The sequence below is a fragment of the Drosophila albomicans genome, chromosome 3, assembly GCF_009650485.2.
Source record: "Drosophila albomicans strain 15112-1751.03 chromosome 3, ASM965048v2, whole genome shotgun sequence".
Classification (NCBI taxonomy): Eukaryota; Metazoa; Arthropoda; class Insecta; order Diptera; family Drosophilidae; genus Drosophila; species Drosophila albomicans.
Window position 1 is genome coordinate 32,408,688 of NC_047629.2, and position 19,971 is coordinate 32,428,658.

At 34.8% G+C, this 19,971-nt stretch overlaps 1 protein-coding gene across 2 annotated transcripts; it reads left to right on the plus strand.

Moving 5' to 3' along the window:
* Positions 1-3,005: 3,005 nt before the first annotated feature.
* On the plus strand, positions 3,006-10,846 carry LOC117569261 (uncharacterized). Of its 2 annotated transcripts, none has more exons than XM_034250362.2 (4): positions 3,006-3,143; positions 7,218-7,380; positions 8,599-8,905; positions 9,663-10,846. In XM_034250362.2, exons 1-4 carry the CDS (start codon positions 3,048-3,050, stop codon positions 10,486-10,488), a joined length of 1,392 nt encoding a protein of 463 aa, XP_034106253.1. In that variant the 5' UTR covers positions 3,006-3,047; the 3' UTR covers positions 10,489-10,846. The 2 variants fall into 2 exon arrangements, with proteins under 2 accessions (XP_034106253.1, XP_034106252.1); XM_034250361.2 differs by lacking the exon at positions 3,006-3,143 and adding an exon at positions 6,667-7,118.
* Positions 10,847-19,971: the final 9,125 nt, after the last annotated feature.

The following is a 19,971-nucleotide window of genomic DNA, read 5'->3' on the forward strand; positions in this document are numbered from 1 at the left end:
ATTTTGTTTGTTTTTTTTTTTTCAATTGTAACAAAAACACGCCTGATATTGGCAATATACATCGTTAAAAATTTCGCGATTTTACATTGGGATTTTTTAAGTAATTAATAATTATTTCTGAAATTGATTTTTTCTTTTTTTGGTGGAAACTTTCAACAAGGATATTGTTAGACCAACAAATTTATAGCTTTATAACGAAAGTTAACAAAAAACAGCAATCGAAACCGAAAATTCAAACTAAAAAAGGCACAAAAAATTAATGGAAATCGTTCGTGTCGCGTTCTTATGACATTTCTCTGGAAACTACACAAATATTGTCGCAACGTCTCTGATAAGAAATGCTTGCTTGTTGCTTAGCTCCAGAATTGTGGCCATACGAAGATACATAGATGATCCGAAATGACGAACTGACGAAGGTGACTCAGTATTTGGCTAGTTGTGTGAGTCAAACACGTCGTTGATAGTACTTATTAGTTGTAAATAAATGTTAAGTTTTCATGTTTGGGGTTAGCTTGCTGAGACATTTTCGTTGAGTTCTCATAAGCGTAATTTTTATAGCTATCAAACATTTTGTTGAGGTCTTCTACGACGGATTTGTTGAGCTCTCAAAAGAATATTTTCCTGAGCTGTTGAGTGTTTTCTTAAATTCTCAGACAAATGTTTTGTTGAGTTATCATAAGAGTGATTTGTTGAGCTCTCATAAGAGTGTTTTCTTAACTTCTCCAAAGATTGTTTTGTTGAGTTTTCATGAGAATGTTTTTTGTTGCTCTATCAAAGAAGAGTTGTCTTGAGCTCTCATAGACACATTTTCTTAAGCCTTCGAGTTATTTCTTCATTTCTCAGACAATGTTTTGTTGAGTTTTCATAAGAGTGTTTTCTTAACTTCTCCAAAGATTGTTTTGTTGAGTTTTCAAAGTATGTTTTTCAATGCTCTCTCAAAGAAGAGTTGAGCCTTGAGTGTTTTCTTCAATCCTCAGACAAATGCTTTGTTGAGTTCTTAAAAGAGTGATTTGTTAAACTCTCATGAAGTATTTCTTCAAAGCAGTTGGTGCCATTGAGCGTTCTCTTTTCATTTCATAAGATTTTTTAAATGCTGCCAGCTGCATAAAAATTAATTGTTTAATTAAAGAATTTTAGTTGTGGCAACTTTTAAGCATACTTACAGCAATTCAACGTTGTTTAAGATTTTCACAAATTAAATTTAAATATTTCATTTTATATTCAAACTGTACTTTTTTTTTGTATTTCCAAGCTGGCCGCCACCTTGAACTCGGCGACGGCTCAGCCGCCTGTTAAATTGTTTGTTCTCTCTTCTTTAATACTGTTGCTTTACTTTGTGGCTGTGGCACTTAAAAATTCTTTTTGATTGCTTGTGGCTCTGCACTTGGTTAAACTCCAAACTGAACTGTGCTCGACTGCCAGATCGTCTGGCTATTTATAGTAAAAGGCCGACATTCGAAACCCACCACCAAATAAAGCAAAAATTCTGACACAATAGGGGCAACTCAACAATTGAAAAATACTTTCGCATGAAATGAAAATGTTGTGCGACCAGAACGCAGGCGTGCCCTTTGCTTTGGGTTTCCTGGTTCAGCTGAGCTAGGGGTTCCGAAGATATACGAGCTCATGGTCTCTATTGAAATGGAAATGTGTTTATGCTGGTATGTCATGCACACGATCCCAAGAGTTGTTGTTGCTAAGTGCCTATGGTGGTGGTGCCTTTGGTGCTGTTGCTGCTGCTGGTGGAGGGTAAACAAGTAAGAAGGCTGCAGTCGAGTGTGCTCGACTGTGAGATACCCGCTACCCATTTTCAATAAAAGAAAAATATTGCGGTGTTATTATAATAATATACTTCTAAAAAACATGTCAAATTGTATATTTGGTATAATAATATAGTAGTACATTCAAGATATTCTATAGAGTAAAATATATATCTGATTGTCAGCCAAAGCAACTTAACCCTATTAAGTAGGCGCTTTTGCCCTTACAAAAGTATTTCTTTAATAACGTCAATAATTCTTATCTGATCGCAATCAAATTTTCAGGAATCACTAAGACTATAGTTATTATTAAATTCAACTCTATAAATTTACGCTTGTTATTCGATTTTTGCCAATTTGTAAAGGCGGAAGTGGGCATGGAAAAAATTTGAAATAAACTTGATCTGCATGCAACATAACAAATGCTGTTGGAAAAAATTATAACTCTATCTCTTATAGTCTCTGAGATCTGAATAGGTCTTTATTCGGACAGACAGACAGACTAGTCTAGTCTAGTTGACACTGATCAAGAATAAGTATACTTTACGCCTCCTTATGCCTGTTACATACACAAAGTTATAATACCCTTCTACCCTATGGGTAGCGGGTATAAAAATAAAGTAAATGCCACCACCGCCAACACGGCAAGATCGCGAACTCTCCAACATAAAGTGTATGGGAATGGTTAATTATTAATGGTATAGTTTTTTGTGGTGTATGGGAAAATAACAACCAGTTGATACGCTTTTTTTTTAGTGGAGTGCATATTAAAGCAGTCAAGATTTTCTCCTTAAACTTCCCTTTGGCACTGATCTGCCAAAACACATTTTCTCACGCTGTGCTAAGGGAGATTTGCCAGCTTTTCACACAGTTCCTTTTTCTTTTTTCTTTTGGGGTGAGATTAATGCGACTGCGTCAGACATTTGGCTACTGGTGGGCAGCTTGACAATTATGCTGGTTGCTGACTATCGAATTTTATGGCATTCGAATAGCTACTGCTCAAATGCGGGCTTTCCTTTTTTTATTGTGTGAAAGTAAAAGTGTAAAGGAGAAGAGGAGCGACAGCTGCATTAAAGCCGAATCGATCAAGCACTCAGGTAAAGGCAATATTAACTATTAACTTTATCTTACGCAGTCCATTGAGAGCGCACACCTCACTGATAAGAGCTCTTATCAGTTGACTGCATGATAAGGTGACACAATGAATTCGACTCGATATTGATTCCAGTTCTCACCTGGCTCGCGAGTTGTTAAAGTCATGTTTGCTGTAACGGGCAAGCGTTGAAAATGTTTCGTCTATCGTATCGGCCAAAGTTGAACCATTTTCTGTGTTTAGTTGTATTTATTTACTTCTTCATACTCTACGAACACTCATTTCTGCGTGTAAGTTATAAGTATTTTAAATTCATTTTCCGACAGAGAGAAAGAACGTGAGAGAGAGAGAGAGAAAGGCAGAGAGAGCGAGAGAGAGGGGTTTCCCTCTGGCAACATATTGTCATATTCAAGTGAAAATCTTTTGCGTGCTTAATGAAATGAAAAATTAATTCAAATGAATCGAAGCAGCCCGTTTTTCTTTCTTATTCGAAATGAAAACGTTTCGTGTTTTCTCATTGGAAAGTGCCCCAAAAACCGCCTACTGCACAGTGGTGCGAATATTAAGAAATTAATCAGTAAACGTAATATGTGCTAGTCATAGTGACACTTTCATGTATCATTTTAGCGTTTTTATTGAAATACAACATTATTTTAAACGGAAAGTCAATATCGCCTTATTTAAAAATTTAATAAATTATTGAATTCTAATTGGGAAAGTAATATGTTTCAGTCATAGTGACACTTTCATTTCTAATTATATTGTGTCTATTTAAATGCTAATGTCGAAAAACTGAAAGTAAACACATTATTAAGTGTTATTATTCTTATATGGATATTAAACTCAACATTATTTGGGAAATTCTGAGTATTATTAAAATTTTAAAATTAAAATAAAATCAGAATTTTCAAATATAGAATACTATTGATTTTTTAACCAGGCAGGCAACATCATTTTCATTTATAATATAAACAAATCTTTAAGTGGGTAATAAACACAACATTTTCAAATATACATAGATTATTATTGTTTTATTTTAAAAGACAGTAAATTCAGTATTTAAGAAACTGTGATATTATTATTATTTTTTGAATTCCAAGTACACACAACAATATTTTACAATTTGTATCATATTTATATTTTTTAAGTATTATTAGATATCTATTTAAATTTTCAAAATTTCAAACATTATCAAATTTTAAAATTATTTTTAAATTGATCAAATTTTTTATTTATTTACAAATTTAATTATCTAAATTATTATAACATATTTAAATTTTTTTTTTAATTCAGAATTTTTTGAGTTTTGTTAAGATTAAAAAATAAGTTGTGCTTGCAGCCCAGGGTGCTTGGCAATGATAAACAACAGCAAATTAATTTACTGAACAAACACAGATACAACATAAATATCGTGTATATATAATCTATATATATTTACATCTGTAGCCACAGAGCAAATAATAATTTTTCTATTGGACAGCTAAGACAAATGTATTAAGAGTTTTGGAACAAGTATATAAATATATATTTTTTCTTCTATATATTCTATTCAAAAATAGCTTAAATTTATAATGCCTCATACACACAGACATACATACTTATTGAGGGACACACGCACACACACACCCCCGCACAGTGTTAGTGGAGCACTCCAATTGAGAAACAAAACCTACAATTTATAAAGTCGACTCATGTTGAATTGAAGTGCGTTTACATGCCACTAACACAGAGACATATAAATCGACGCTGCCCCCAACAACTCGCACTAATACACTGACAATGAGCAAGGCTACGTCGACGCTGACTGCGCAGCTGACGCTGCTGCTGGCGACAGCGGATGACGCGAGGACAGAGAGTCGCCAATGGCGCCAGTTTCATGCGAAACGTACGTTGATTAACTTGTTGCATACGCGTCGCTAGAGTCCTGCCCCAGACACTTGTTGTGCCCCACTCTCTCTCAGTGTCTGTGTCTGTGTCTGTGTCTGCGTCTGTGTGAGGGAGTGGAGTGCTTCTCTATGTTTGTGTGTGTGTATGTGTGTGTGAGTGCGTGGGTGTCATCATCATTTGCGTATTGCGACTGCGGCAGGTCAGCGTGTGTGTTTGCGAACAAACCACAAAACAAACACTCGCAAAAATAATGCCCAACCATAGAGAAAATCGCATTAAAATCCAATAAAAACTAATGACATTAGCTGAATGTGCAAATATGGATTAAGTTTTGCAATTGCAAAAAGCACTGCAAACATTTTGTGACTGAGAAGTGTTAAAAGAGTTTCAATTTCACAGCGAAGCTACTTTTTAAAGTTACAAATAAAATATTCCAAAATTAATTAAAATACCAACAAATAGTTTTATATAAAAATTATGAATAACATTTTATTTTTTCAACGATCGAAATTTAGTTTTTTTTTTATTTTATTCTCCTTTCTTTTTGGTACAATTTAAATCTTTAATCCGTAAATGTAACTTCATTTTATACAATGTTTAATTCGTGATCCTTTTCTGCAGTTATTGTATAGGTCAGATTTCTATCGTTATACGTAACTCCTTAACTTCTTAGGTTCTTAAGACAAGCTTAAAAATTCACATGTTTATTTTTAGTTCAAAGATTTTTGTGATGAATATGAATTTGGTAAATTAATTTTAAAATAAAAATTCGTATTACTGAATTCTTAAATTCTATTTACGTGTTTTTCTTAAAGATATATCAAATCAAAGTTTAATAAATCTAATTATGACAGTTTATTAATTTTTCTGCAATTCAAATCTTTAATCCGTTCACTGAATTTCATTTTTTACAAAAATTAAGTCATTATTCTTTCATGTAGCTATTTTATAAGTTAGCTCTCTATAATATTTATATATATTTCTATTTTAAATTATTTTTTGACGGACAACCAAACAGATTTACTTGACAGCTCTGCCATGTTTATGACAATTCAGATTTATTGCCTATTGCAATTGATGCCAAGAAAAATGTGTCTGAATAAGTTATAATTTCAACAATACTCTTGCTATGCAAGTTTTTCTATTGCAAATATTTTTAATTATTTTTTCTTATAAATCAAAATATTTGGATACTCCTTTAATTGTTTCCTTCTGAATATTCCAAAGTTATTTACTTATTATTATTATTTTTGCATACTTTTATAGCATTTTCCAAAAATATATTTTGTATTGCATCTAAATATGAAAATGGACTTATCTATTATTATTAATTTAGCATATTTCTGGTAGATCATTTTATATTTTACATTATTGTTTCCTTCACAATATTCAAATTTATTTCTTTAATAGATTTTTCTTTTATTTGTGTTCGCTTTCAGCTAATGTCATTAAAAAAAGAAATTGAAATCTTTTGAAAGTTTTTTGTGTGTGAATAATGTCCCAATTAGAACTTGCTTTTTATTGTCGTATTCCACATAATTCAAGCAATTATTTTGATGAGTGTAGCTGAATAGTTGGCTTTAGTTTGAACAAAGAATGCCGAGGTTGGGGACAGCCCTCGATGATGACACTGAAAGACGCGCGAGTTTTGTTGTTATGCGCTCGTTGTAAATGCCTCCCCTTCCCTTCCCTCTTATCACCCCCTCCCTTTCTCACCCGCTGGTGGCACTTTGAACCAGAACTTGCCCCTGCTGCTAAGCATGTTATCGTTAATCGATGGCCGCCCATCAACAAAACAAGCAACAGGAGTTGCTTTGGGGGGTTTGGCGACGGCGTCGTCGTTAACGTCGGCGTCGACGTCGCTGTTGGCGTCGCAGTTGGCGACGTTTGAAAATAAACAAACAGCGACGCCAGCTGAGACGATGGCGATTGCGATGCCGATGCCGTTGGCGATGGCGATGGCGACTCCTGAGCAGCATGACACTTGTGGTAGTCACGAGTAGGCAGCTTGGCGCACAAGTCGCATAACTGTAATTCACACCTGGACATCGACAGTTATTGACCAAGAGGATAGATATATAGAACAGTGCTTCAAGTGGTTACTACGGCTGCGTGCGCCACTCAAGGTCACGTTCGCTTAGAAACAAATTAAATTAATTTAAATTCAAAAGTCGAGACAAAAAAGAAAAAGAGAACATACATTTATACAGTGGTGCATATACATTAAGAATCATATATGTATATATGAAATCGGGATATATGTTGTGAAAATGCTGGCGGCGCAAGAGAATCGTTTTCAATATGTTTACTTTACGCTCTCGGGTCTCGTGGCATGCACCATGCTAATACTATTCTATATCTCCATGCGCACAACAATTGTGAGTCTCTATCAAAAGTATCTGTTCTATGTGTGTGTGTGTGAGAAAGTGTGTGTGATTATGCTTTGACTCTGGGATAATCTCTTTTCACATTTGCAGAACGAACGCCTGCGCGATGATCTCAAGCTGCTGCAGCGACAACTCATCTATGAGAAACCGAATCCACATTGGAACTACAACAACAGCTGGCGACGCATTGGCAACACAACTTTGAGGCATGAGATATTCTCAGCCTACTTCGATGTGCGCACTGATATCATACGTGAGTGTTTAATAACAAATTGAAAAGTAGTAAGAGAGAAAATGAATGAAGTTCGTGAAATTTATAAATACAAATAGAGAAATGTTTTAATCAAAATAATAACTATAAATAAATGCAAGAAATTTATTAAATAAAAAAGATAATATTCACATCAGATACAAGGCGTAGATTGTGCATCAATTGAGAATGGAAATGAAATGATTTATTATGTAAAACATATTCTTTAAAATTAATCTTTCTATTTCAATAAGTAAAAAATATAGCAAAAGGTCAAACCTAAAAGATCAGCATAGTTCATTTTTAAACCTTGTTAAATAACATATATAAACATTTCGCTAGTGTTAAATATAATTACTAAAATGTATAATGCAAAAGAAAAGGCACCGTACAATTTGAGCATTTCTAATTCAACAGATTAGAAAATTACATAGAACACTTGTAAGCAACAAATTGAAATTTATTTTTAAGGGAGTCAGGCATTTACAAATATATTTGCTCATTATACGTCTTAAATAATATAATAATTAATATAGATTATATGTGAGAACCATCAATTATTCGAACAAAAAGTAATGCAGTCGTAGTTATAATAAATCTGAAGCCACTGAAGCCAGCCTTAAACGCACACGAATTAAATTCAGAAATAAATAAAATTCAAAATTTGTCATAATTTACGAGTTATGTTTCCTTAAATAAAAGAAACACAAAAAACTAAAAAAGCTACAGTCGAATGTGCTCAGATTTGAGATATCCGCTATTCATTGATTAAATTTACCATTAAAAGTACTAAATTTATACCGAAGGCTATATAGGATATATAGTACGACATTTGAAATATACCATAAAGTGCCAAATATACCGGATTGTCAGCCTAAGAAACCAACACTCTTAGTAAGTAGGCGTTCTACTTCTACCTTCTACCCTATACTAAAATAATAGTGAATAAAAAGGACACATTATACCTGCGTATAAGATTGTAGTTATCTATTCCAGTAATAACAAACTCGTCTGTTAATGTTTCTCGAACATGTGTCGTTTTCTTTTGGGATACACACTTTCTTTGTTATGCTGAAATCCTTTTATTCCCAACCCCATATTAAATTGTAGTTTCACAAGAAAGTGCGCAAGATTTATTTGGTAACCTAAAGGAAGCCATAAGTACAAAACCTGAACTGTTTTGTCAATTATATTTCAACCCTGATTCTTTTCCCCTTTCAGGCAATGTGCAGCTGGATGAGCAACTGTTGACTGTGGGATCCCTGCGCATCTTTGCCATCCTGCCAGAGCGATTGCGCGACTCGAGGGTGAGTTGCATAGTTCGCTATGCAGACTTTTCGAGCCACGAAATTGTGGCCGAGGAAGCAGGCGCAATGCACGATGTGCACAACAATAGCTTTGCGGCCTGGAGCATCATGTGTCCGCTGCACGTGAAGAAAAATTCGGTGCTGCGGCTGCCACAAGTTGTGGCACTCAGCTATGCCTCCAATCGACTGAGTCATCTAAGTCCGAGTTTTATACAGATTAGGTGAGTTAAGTCACGTGGGCGGGCTGATAAGTAATGTGTTAGTATGTTAGTGACATCCATTGAGATTTTCTAGCTCAAATTGAATCTTTAGATTATTCTAGTGAGTGAGAAAGTTAAATTCGATTGACAGTGAGATAGCCACAAACAAATTTTAAGAATAACAACGCGATATATTATATATAATATATAGAAAAAACTTAAATATACCAAGTGCTATATTTGGTATTTCGATAACATGTAAAAATTCCATTCAGATATAGTGTACCAGATAAAATTAGTTTTAAAACAACTTCTCAGATATTCATCTGAAGGTAAAATGATCATAAATCACAAATATATGCACTTCTTTGTTCGGTATATATATACTTTTCGGTATATACATATAATATCACTTTCACATTTTGCATAATTTATGTGGAAGCGGTATTATTATCGAAAAAATTACAAAGAAAAAATACTTAAATATACATATAATATTTCAAACAAATATTCCGAAAACATTCTTAAATATTCCATTTCATATTTTTGGTATATCGATATACTACAATATGCAAAATATACCGACTTTTTGGTATATAAAATTAGAACTTAAACAACTTTTAGAAATTTTCGCAGTTTTTATAAATCATAAAGTTGTAAATCATAAATTGTAAATTAAACCCATCTAAATTATAATTTGTAAAAAAGAATCGATTACTTATCAACCCACCTTCTTATAATTTATATTCTGATTATTAATCTCTTATTAATTTTCCAGTTATCCACGCAACATGACGGAGATGTTTGGCAAATCTCGTGCCACAATTTCCGTGTGCGTCGGTCCGCTGCAGGAGAACTACTCGAATGTGCTGCGACTCGTGGAGTTTGTGGAAATGTATCGCCTGCAAGGCGCCACACACTTTTACTTCTACTACGTGGAGGCCAGCGACGAAGTTCGTCGCGTGTTGGATCACTATCAACGTCTGGGATTGGCGGATGTCTTCGAATGGAATGTCCAAGCGCATTTGCACGATGTGCACTACGCTGGGATTGTGGCGCAGTTCAACGATTGCGTCTATCGCGCCAATGTTGTGGACAATCATCGCTATGCGGCTGTCGTGGATTTAGATGAGGTGCTAATGCCGCTGAAGCACAACTCACTAGCTGACTATCTGAGGCAATGCGACGAGGGACGCACCTCGGGCTTCGTGTTTCGCAATGTGTTCTTCTATCGTCGCGATAGCAACGATACTTTCAATGCTCCCGGACACACGTTGAATCGTTTGCTCTACACGCAATCGAAAGTGCGAAGGACACTCGAAGTGATGCCCGCTTACATGCGCAGCAAAGTGGTTGTCAATGCTCGAGCGATTGTGGAAATGGGAAATCATCAGGTGTATCGCTCGGCGCCGGGATTCGTGGATCACATTGTTCACCAGACGGTGGGACTGTTGTTTCACTATCGTGACAAGTGCATCAATTGCAAAATGGTGCTGATTGTGGACTATACGGCGCGACGTTTTGGCTCGCTGCTGTTCGATCGTGTGGATGCCACATGTCTGGAGGTCTTCATGGAGCGGCGTGGCATCTGCGCGCTGGCGTAGCCGCCGCTCATCTGGCGATGATTGGCTTTGTCGCTCTTATCGCCGGGCGAAAGAAACGCCCATCAAATTGCTGTTCGAACATGAAGTCGAGATTGTTTGGCCGTCGAGTCAGTCTTGTGGTGTCGCTTGTTGCCTTCACACACATAACATATATTTTGTACCATATTCAATGCTAAAGTTCTGTTCGCTGCGTCGTGGGGCAAAGCCCAAGCCGGAGGCGCCACCGTTGCCCGCCAAACGTGTGTCCAAAAGTGTATGACTCACTTTTTTTCATAGTGTGTGTGTGTGTGTGTGTGTAGTACCTAAGCAACTTGTTTCGCTATTACTCAATAAATGCGCAACTGTGCTTTAAGTTAAATTTAATTTCGATTTGTTTTTGTTTTTTTTTCGCTAATGCGCCTTTTGGCCTTTTGCAGTCGTCGCTGCGGCTGCAGGATGTCCATTTGAGCGATGCACAGCTATTAAATGGGCTCAAGGCTCAGCGTGCACGCGGTCCTTTAATATTGGCACTCAGCAGGTAAGTGAACAACAACAGCAACAACATCAGCTGCAATACGTTAGAAAGCAGCTTGGCTAATTTGTGCGCTTGCAGCCCAACTGCTATAACAACAGCCATACCGGAAGCGGAAGCTTGCCATCACTGCGGCACGCCATACTTAAAACGCAAGAGCCAAGCACTTCAAAATGGCGACATGCCAGCAACAACAACAAGAGCAGCAGCAGCAACAGCAGGTGAGCTTAGCTTAAGCTTAACGCTGTTGTTGTTAACAGTTTGTTGTTTGTCACGTTCACTTTTGTAGCCATCCGCTAAATTATTACCACATTTTTGTTAGCCGTAAAGCCCAATAGTTTAACTTTTGATTTTAATTTCTTAAAGATTTTTAATCTTTGAATTTTATGTAATATTTTACTTATTATCTAACGTTGAAACTTATTTGATTTGTTTTTGCTCCATTAACGTTTGGGTACTTCGACCTTCTAATCTTTTTCTCTATAATTTTTAAGTCAAGGAATCTTACTTTTATTTTATTCTTATTTGGATGCTTTGAAATCTTTTCTTACACAGAGAGAAAAAACGTGCTAAAATTAAGAATAAATTCTTGAATCAAGATTATATGATGTAAAAATAAAACCAAGAAGGTTTATTCTTAAAAGAAGACCAAAACTCTACAATAATTCTAGATTTCCCAATCTTGAAATTCAAGAATTTAATCTTCTTTCCAGTATCTCTAATAAGTTTGTGTGTCTTTGCCTTTGCATTATTCTTTAATCAACTTTATAACATATTGTACTTTAGTCATCTTTAAATCAATATGACTTTCTGGTTGCTTTTCTATAGATATTTTCTAATTAACTATTCTACCAACCATATCTATCTATATGTTCTGTTTTTTGTGTGTATTTTTACTTGTTTTATCATCCTTAAATAAATTTCATCTTTGTGCTGTGATTTTTACTAATTTTTACTAAATTTACTATCCAAAAATACGGTTTTCGAAGAAAGTATTTCACTATTTATTTATTTTTCTATATGTTATATATTTTGTGTGTATCTCAATAGCAAATCGTATATTATTATTGTATAACTTTTACCTATATTACATATTTCATTTCTAATATTATTTTGAATCTTCAATATCTTGTTGAGTTCGATTCTCTCGTAAATTTCTCGACAACTCTTTCAAGTTTGATGTTCATTTATTAGCTTTCCATTTATTTTCTCTAAGCACCAATCACAACTTACTCTCTCGGTCCCTCACTCTGTAATCTGAATCTCTCGTCACTTTGCTTTATCTTCCAACTAAATTGACAGTACTTTTCCCATAACAAGCCACTCGTAAGTCCTGCGTTGTCCTGGAGCTGTCAATCAGTGGACAGGCTCAGCAATGCAGCTTCCATGGCAACCTAGACCTGTCCAACTATTCACTACAAATGAGCTCACCATGTCTACAGCATTGCTTGGGAACCTCCCCCATCATAACATATACTCGTATTGTGCTCTGTATTGACAATATGTAATAATGTTGGAATGTTCTCGCTAGTCGCTTTTGTTTTTCTCCCCTCCCTCGTTGCTGTTAATCCACTATGTGTTGTTCATGGGACACATTTCAGTGCATAAACGAAAACAAACCATAAAAAATTATAACAAAAGCTGAAAAACAGAAAACAAAACAAAAAAACTATACAGTACTCGCTGTGGCAATAATAACTATCGTCGCTTTAGCTTTAGACTGTAGAACAGAACACAAACTGACCCCGTAGCCCCTTTCATACGAGTGAATATGAGTGTATTCGTATTGTGGCTGTCTGAGTACTTATGCGCTGCCACATTGCCGCTGAGGGAATGCGCCCTTGCCGCTGTCTGTTGCTGCCTGTTGGGGCTTGACGATGACGATGACGATGTGCTGGAACTTTGCTGTATGGCAAACGGAAGGGAATTGACCGGGGGAGAGGGTTGAGTGGACAGCGCTTAAAGCCGGCAACAGGCAAATGCAGATACCCCTGAAATTAGCAGAAAATTAAGGGGATATTGTTTGGAGATAAAAGAGTAAATTAAACTAAACTTAGTCGTATAGTTGCAATTAGAAATTAATTGAAAAATCAAAGGCAAAAGTCATTTTTTTAATTAGTCATGGGGAAATTGTGAATATATATTTAAAAATCATCAATTATTATAATGTAATCATTACTAAAAAAGAGTTTACTTTTTTTAAAATATAAATTACAAAGTGAAATACTCGTAAAATAAATTACAAATATTTTAAGAATCGTTTCTTGTGTAATATTCACTTCGTATCCACTTTCTGAGGTGGAGTTTATATTGTCTATAGAACAATTTTACATTTATTAAATACAAAGAAAAGATTTACAGAAAATAAATGCATTTTCTTTTAAGTTTAGAATTAACATCTAAGCTAATCTTTTGAAAATATATTTAATCGTTTAATTATTCATTTATTATAAGGCATTATATCGCTAGATAGATAGAGCTTTCATATCCTATAAATAGGTGTGTATATGTAGCATAAAGTAATATTCCAGTTATACCAGCTTTACAATAATTAAATATTCTACAAGAAATAATGTTTAATAGTAGATTTTTAATTTACTTAGCATGCGAGTATTTTAACTGAATTTCGTATATGAGAAGAATATTTTTCTAAATAATTAGCTAGTATTTCGAAGTAAAGTATTCCCATATCAATATTCAATATCCATTTAAAAGCGAGGGTGCATTGTGTGGTTTCGGTAGAATTGGTATTCGATATCATGCACATATGTATCTTTGTCAAGAAGAATATAATTTTGAAAAAACAAATATATAATTTAATTATCACACGAATTTTTCAATTTATTTAAATGATCTGTGTCTTCAACAAGTATTTCGTAGTGAAGCACATCCATATCTACAGATTGTTATTGGCTATGAAAAATAGTTTCACTTAAACAATAAAGTTCCTTTATTACCTCAACATTTGCATGCATGTACCCAACATTTTTATAACCTTCCTTATCGAAAGCATACAGAGTTGCTGTGCGATTGCCAAGTTATGAAACTCTATAAAAACCAAGATAGTATTCAAGGGAATTTCCATAAATTATATCCAAATATAAGTGACATATTGGTCTAGGAACTTGTTGAGTAACCCTCGACACTCTGGCAACGCCACCCGCACTGTGCTGTCGTTGTCATCATTATAACCTCCTTCCCCCTTTCCCCAAATACTCGCCCCACACATGTGCAGTCGCCAGGCCTCGTGCCTGCCCTAAACCAGATGCGCACATGTGCAAGTGGGAGTGTGTGAGTGTGAGTGTCCATGTGAGTACTCAGACGAGTACTCGTTCTCGCACTCATTTGTTGTTTTGTTTGTTTGGGTTCTTTTGTTTTGTTTTTGGTTTTCAGTTTTTCAGTTTTCGCTTTGCCTTTTGCTTTGCTTGGACAAGCCTAACCCATTGATTCTGGGCAAGCGCATGTTGTTGTTGTTGCTGTCTCCTGACTCACACACTCCAGTCCCACTCCCCCTCAACCACTCCGCACCCCTTTTTACACGCTGCTTGTGTGCATTTGTGTGTGAATTTATGCATACAAATTGGAAAATATCGGATCTGTGGTTCGTGCCCAGCGCCGAAAGGCAGCGCAAAGCGTCGAAGGCAAACATAGAGAGAGAACAACAGCAACAGGAACAAATCGTCAACAAGTCACGCCAAAGCCGGCTGCAGAACACAGCTTACAGAGCAGAGCAGCGCAGAGTAAAGCAGACAGAGACCGTTGTGAGGCGAAGCTGACAGACACGGAGACTGAGTTGTGAGTCCCCCAATAGCACCCACCACTCGCATCGCAGTTGCCGTCGCAGTTAGCGCTGGCAGCAGCAACAAGTCAACGTCAAACTAATCAAAAAGCTGCGTACAGTGGTTCAGCGTTATGATAACATATGCATATTTAATTGGTTTAATTAGTCTAGCAATTTTTTCTCATTTTAAAATGGGTTAAAGGGCATACGGTTAAAAGTTGAGTTGGAAACATTGCTTGGATTTTACATTGTGTATGGTAAATGTAATTTAAGTGCTGTAAATCTGATGATGAAAATGAAAACTAGGCACTACGAAGATTGAATACCCTGCCACAGTAGAGTAACCTTATTAATAATATACATAATTATTATTTTTTCATCATTGACTTAGTAGTTGGCAATGAAAGGGTCTTTTGTAGGTCCAAAACCTCAATTGACTTATAAAAAACGAATACTTAAACTTAATTCTTATCTCTCAAGTATTTTTCCAAATATAATTACAGTGTTTTATAATGATTCAAAATTATAATTTTGTTAAATTTACTTACATTGTTACTAAAAGCAACATTTCAATGCAATGCATTTAATTATAATTTCTCAAATCATTCAAAATTGTAATTTTGTTACATTTACTCACATTGTCATTAAATGCAACATTTCAATGCAATCGCACCGTGTGTGAACCACTGTGCCGAATAGACGCTGCGCTGCCGCTGCTGCCAGCGTGCTTGCGCCGCTGTCGCCAAATACGCCGTTGTTTTGTGCTATACGATACCGTAGGCCCCTGCTATTTAGTTACTACAGAAGTTTTGCCAAGTCAAGTTGTCGGCATCGTCGTCGGCGTCGTCGTTGTTGTCGTTGTCATCGTCGTCGTCTTCGTCTTCGTCGTGAGTCTAAAAGTTCGCAGTGCGAATGTGTGTGTGATATTTTGCACCCAACAATAACAACAACAAGAAGAACAACAGTGAATGCTGCGACGCGTCGATCGCTAAGCTCTTAAGAAGCAGAAGAAGCAGCATAGCATAAATGAAGAGAAACAACAAGTACCAACAACAACAACAACAACAGTTAAGAAGCGCGCGCGTGAATTGCGTTTAATCCTCTCTCCTCCCACTCTGTAAGCATTTAAGTGAATTTGTCTTGTTTAGTTTGTTGTTGCTGCTGCGCTTCTTCGTCTTCTTCTTCTTGTCCTACGGCAATTCACTGCAATTGCATGCGCGTGCGTGAGTGTTCGCATTCGTCTCTGTGAATGTGTGTGTGTGAGTGTTGCTGCAGCTAAAGGCGTTTCCAGTCACAACAACAACGTTTACTTTTCTGGCACAACGTGAGTTATTAATTTTTATGGCCCAAGCTATTAATTAACCTTATCAAATTAGTTCGCAAATTGCGAACGCAAAGTTCAGAGTTGAGTTCAGTTGAGTTGCGTTGAGCTTTACTTTTATTTAATCCCCCCGAGGCAAGCTCGAAGTGTGCTACAAAAAAAAACTAAAGTGTTATACACGACGACGACCTTCGATTCATTAAATATTTAAATCCAAGTGCGATAAGCACTTTATAGGAAATATTAAGTAATACTATACTATAAGGTTTTAGATTGTGGACGCGTGAAAGATATAACAAACACATTCGCCTTAATTATGCTCGCATATGATATGATAATACTTAATAATAATAATAATAATATATACAGTTTATGGTATACGCTCCATATATTGTGCATATATAATATTTTTGCCCCTATTTGTCCATGGATCTAGATAACTTGTTACTGACTGTGTGTGTGCACAGTTTATTTTTGTGTGTATGTATGTGTGTGACGTGAGTGTGTGTGATTTTAATTCATTTTAAATTATACCATACGAGAGTTATACGAGGCGGCATTTGGTCATAGTTCAATTAATTGTTTAATGACCGGATGCTTGCAGGGAGACATCGCATGCAAATGAAGTTTGCCCTGCTTTAGGCTTTTTTTTTTTTTTTTTTTAGAAATTCTCTATACAACATATATTTTTGAATGCCCAATTTCACCTGTCAAAATTTCCCCAAAAATAAACTTTCAATTAATTTATTATTTATTACAGCGTTGTTTTCGCGCATATTAATCATACGCACTGTGCGCCAACAAGAAAGCCCATTGCAAATGTTTCTATGTATTGTGCTATTATTTATTATTCTGCCTTTGTTTACGCTGCCAACACAGCGACATGCCACAAATTTTGATAAGACAACCGGCAAAAAACAGTTTTAGTCTCTTGCAAATACTTTTGTGTGTGAGTATTTAAAAGTGCCAACTTTATACTGTAAACTCTCGTTTAGTAAACACTCGAGATTTTGCTGAGTTACTTTGTGTGTGTGTGTGCGTGTAAGCAACAAAGGCGCTAATTCTTCTTTTGAAACTAACAAAGACAATTGATAAGCATCGAGCGACTAGATTAAAGCAGCAATAAATTGAGACAGACAGCTGATGAAGATCTTGAATAATTCTCAAGTAAAGAAAAATCTAAATAATTAAGTTGTTAAATGGAAACTAAATGCTAAATTCTGTTCTGAATTGAAAATTGTGCGAATCTTTGATGCAGCAGTTCCTAATTAATTGGATATTCTAATCAAGACAAGAAGATAATAGTCAAGAATGACCTATAAATAAATTAGAATTTGTTTGGAACTCATTATAGTTTTTTTTATTATACATTTTCTTCTACAATTTTACATTTTCTTAATATTAATTCATAATATGTTTTAAATTTAAAAATTTTGCTATATTAATTCTTAACTTATTCTAAATTTCAAAATTTCTCAATATGAATTCTTAAATTTCTTAAAATTTCACATGTTCCTATTATCAAATATTCGATTTTTTTTATTAAAAACGTTCTTAATAAATAAAAATAAAAATGAAAATATTTGAAATATTCTTAATCTTGTTTAAATTTAAAATATTCTTAATATTAATTCTTTAAATTTGCTTATTTTAATCTTTTTAAAATTTAAAATGTAGAGCACAAATTTCAAATCTTCTAATTATTAAATCTTACATTTTTTAATTTAAAAGATTCTGAATATTAATTTATCACTTTATTACTATTTTAAATCTTTTCAATATCACTTCATATTTTTTTTTAATTTTTCTTAATATTACATTTTTAAAATTTAATATGTTTTCAATATTAATTTCTAACTTTTTTAAAATTGAAAATGTTCTTTTGATCTCAGCTTTTTGAAAATTTAATTTTTTTTGTATTATTAATTCTTAAAAAAATTTTAAATTACCAAAATCAACCTTTGATTGCTAGTTGATGACCACTAAATGTCAGCATAAATTAGCTAAAAATAAAAAAACAGAAGTTGAAAGTCGTGAAAGAGCATTTACCATATGTGGAAACCTGTTCAATTTTGATAGGCAATTTGCTGCTGCTTTCCAATTTTCGACTCGTGAAAGGAAACTTCAATTTGCCTAATAGATAACTGCAAGCATTTCGAATCGATAATCGGTAATTGCTTATACTGATAAATTTCCACAGTTAAGTAAGCCAAGGTAAAGTATTTTAAACTTAGCATAACCCAGAAAACAGCTAAAGCGGCTGTTGAATTTCTCAGGCTTTCGGGTGACTCAATAGTTTGCTTCTTACTTCGGTCTGTACACTTATAAATCAACGGTCAATGGCACGCGAAATAAGGAAATATCGAAAAACTTTCAGTCGGTGGCAGTTTAATTGTCTTTGTTGTGCGGTTTCTTGTTACCTGCGACTCAAAAGCAAGAAACGAACTTCAATCGAAAAGTGTCGATTTAATTGCCTTCGCGTCGCATTAATTGGGTGTGAAGCATGAATGACTGATTAAGTTGCATGCCCCGCGCTCTCAATATCCGTCACAATATCCATTTCATATTGACCATTTGTAGCGCCCACACTTGACGTTGTGGCCTAAACTCGACAGCTATTATTTCATTATGATAATTTCCATTCGTTTATTATGTCTATCTTTGAGTGGCAATTGTTGTTGTTGTTGTCGATGTCGCCGCTCAGCTGACAGCTGACGTTTATTGTTGTTCATTTTTGGCATTTTTTGTATTTTGTATTTTGTGTTACCAGTTTTTATTTTTCACAATTTTTTGTTGGTCTTTTTGGCTGCCAAAAACCGAAAAAGTCGCGAGAGATTTTTGGCATATGATTCAGCCCGAAACCCGCATCAGAAAATATTGCGTTGTTCTTATTTATATATTTTACGATTTTTTAGTTGAACTGAAATGCAATTAGCATTCATTTGTTATCTATTGACCAAGCGATTATTCAAATTTAAAATGCTGGGCGTTACCCAAAATACGCCCATGCTTTTTTTTCTAATTATTTTATGTACATTTTTTGAATTGCTTTTGCAAAGTATTTCTTTGAATACTCTGTAGAGCATAGAAGGGTATTTTAAATACAGCATATTGAACAGTCTAGCAGCCTTGATTCGAACACGCATTCATTTTTATTTCCTATGCCAAAAGGAAAACAAGCCAAATGCTTGATTAAATATTGATAAAAGTACAAAATTCAGCGAGCACACACGTACACTTACACAAATGTATACACATATACCATATATAGATATTGTATAATCGCTTGTTGAACGCATGTTGTTGTTGCATGTCTGATAAGTTAACATTTTGATTTTAGACTTTTATCAAGTAGTTTTTTATTTATATTTGTTCTCTCTCCACTTTTTGCGATTATATTTCTTGTATTTGTGCGCATGATTTCATTGCTAAAATCTCGCCAACCAAAAAAAGCATTTAAAATCAAAAGAAACCCGTCCAAGTTGCACTCGTAATTGCCACTAAGCAAAAAAAACAAAAAAAAAAGAGGCAAAATAAACGTTCTATACCTGATTAACGTGTGTTAACTGTGTTTATAAGCATTTGACTTGCCTCTCTATCGCTCTTTGCCTGTCTCGCTTTACGCTTCCAGCTGATGGCGTTGAAATTGAAAGCTGTTTCCAGCTGTCAATCGCTTGGCAAAATGCCAAAACCTTCTATTCGCTTGTACCAGGTGCTCAGCAAAACAGCTGGCATCATTCAACCAATAGAATGCAAATAGAACTTAACGCAGTTCGCTGCATCACGAAGTGTAAATACTCTACCTTGGATTTATGGCAAAGTAATATGATATATTAAATTGAAATGCTTCAATTTATTTTTTTAAAGATG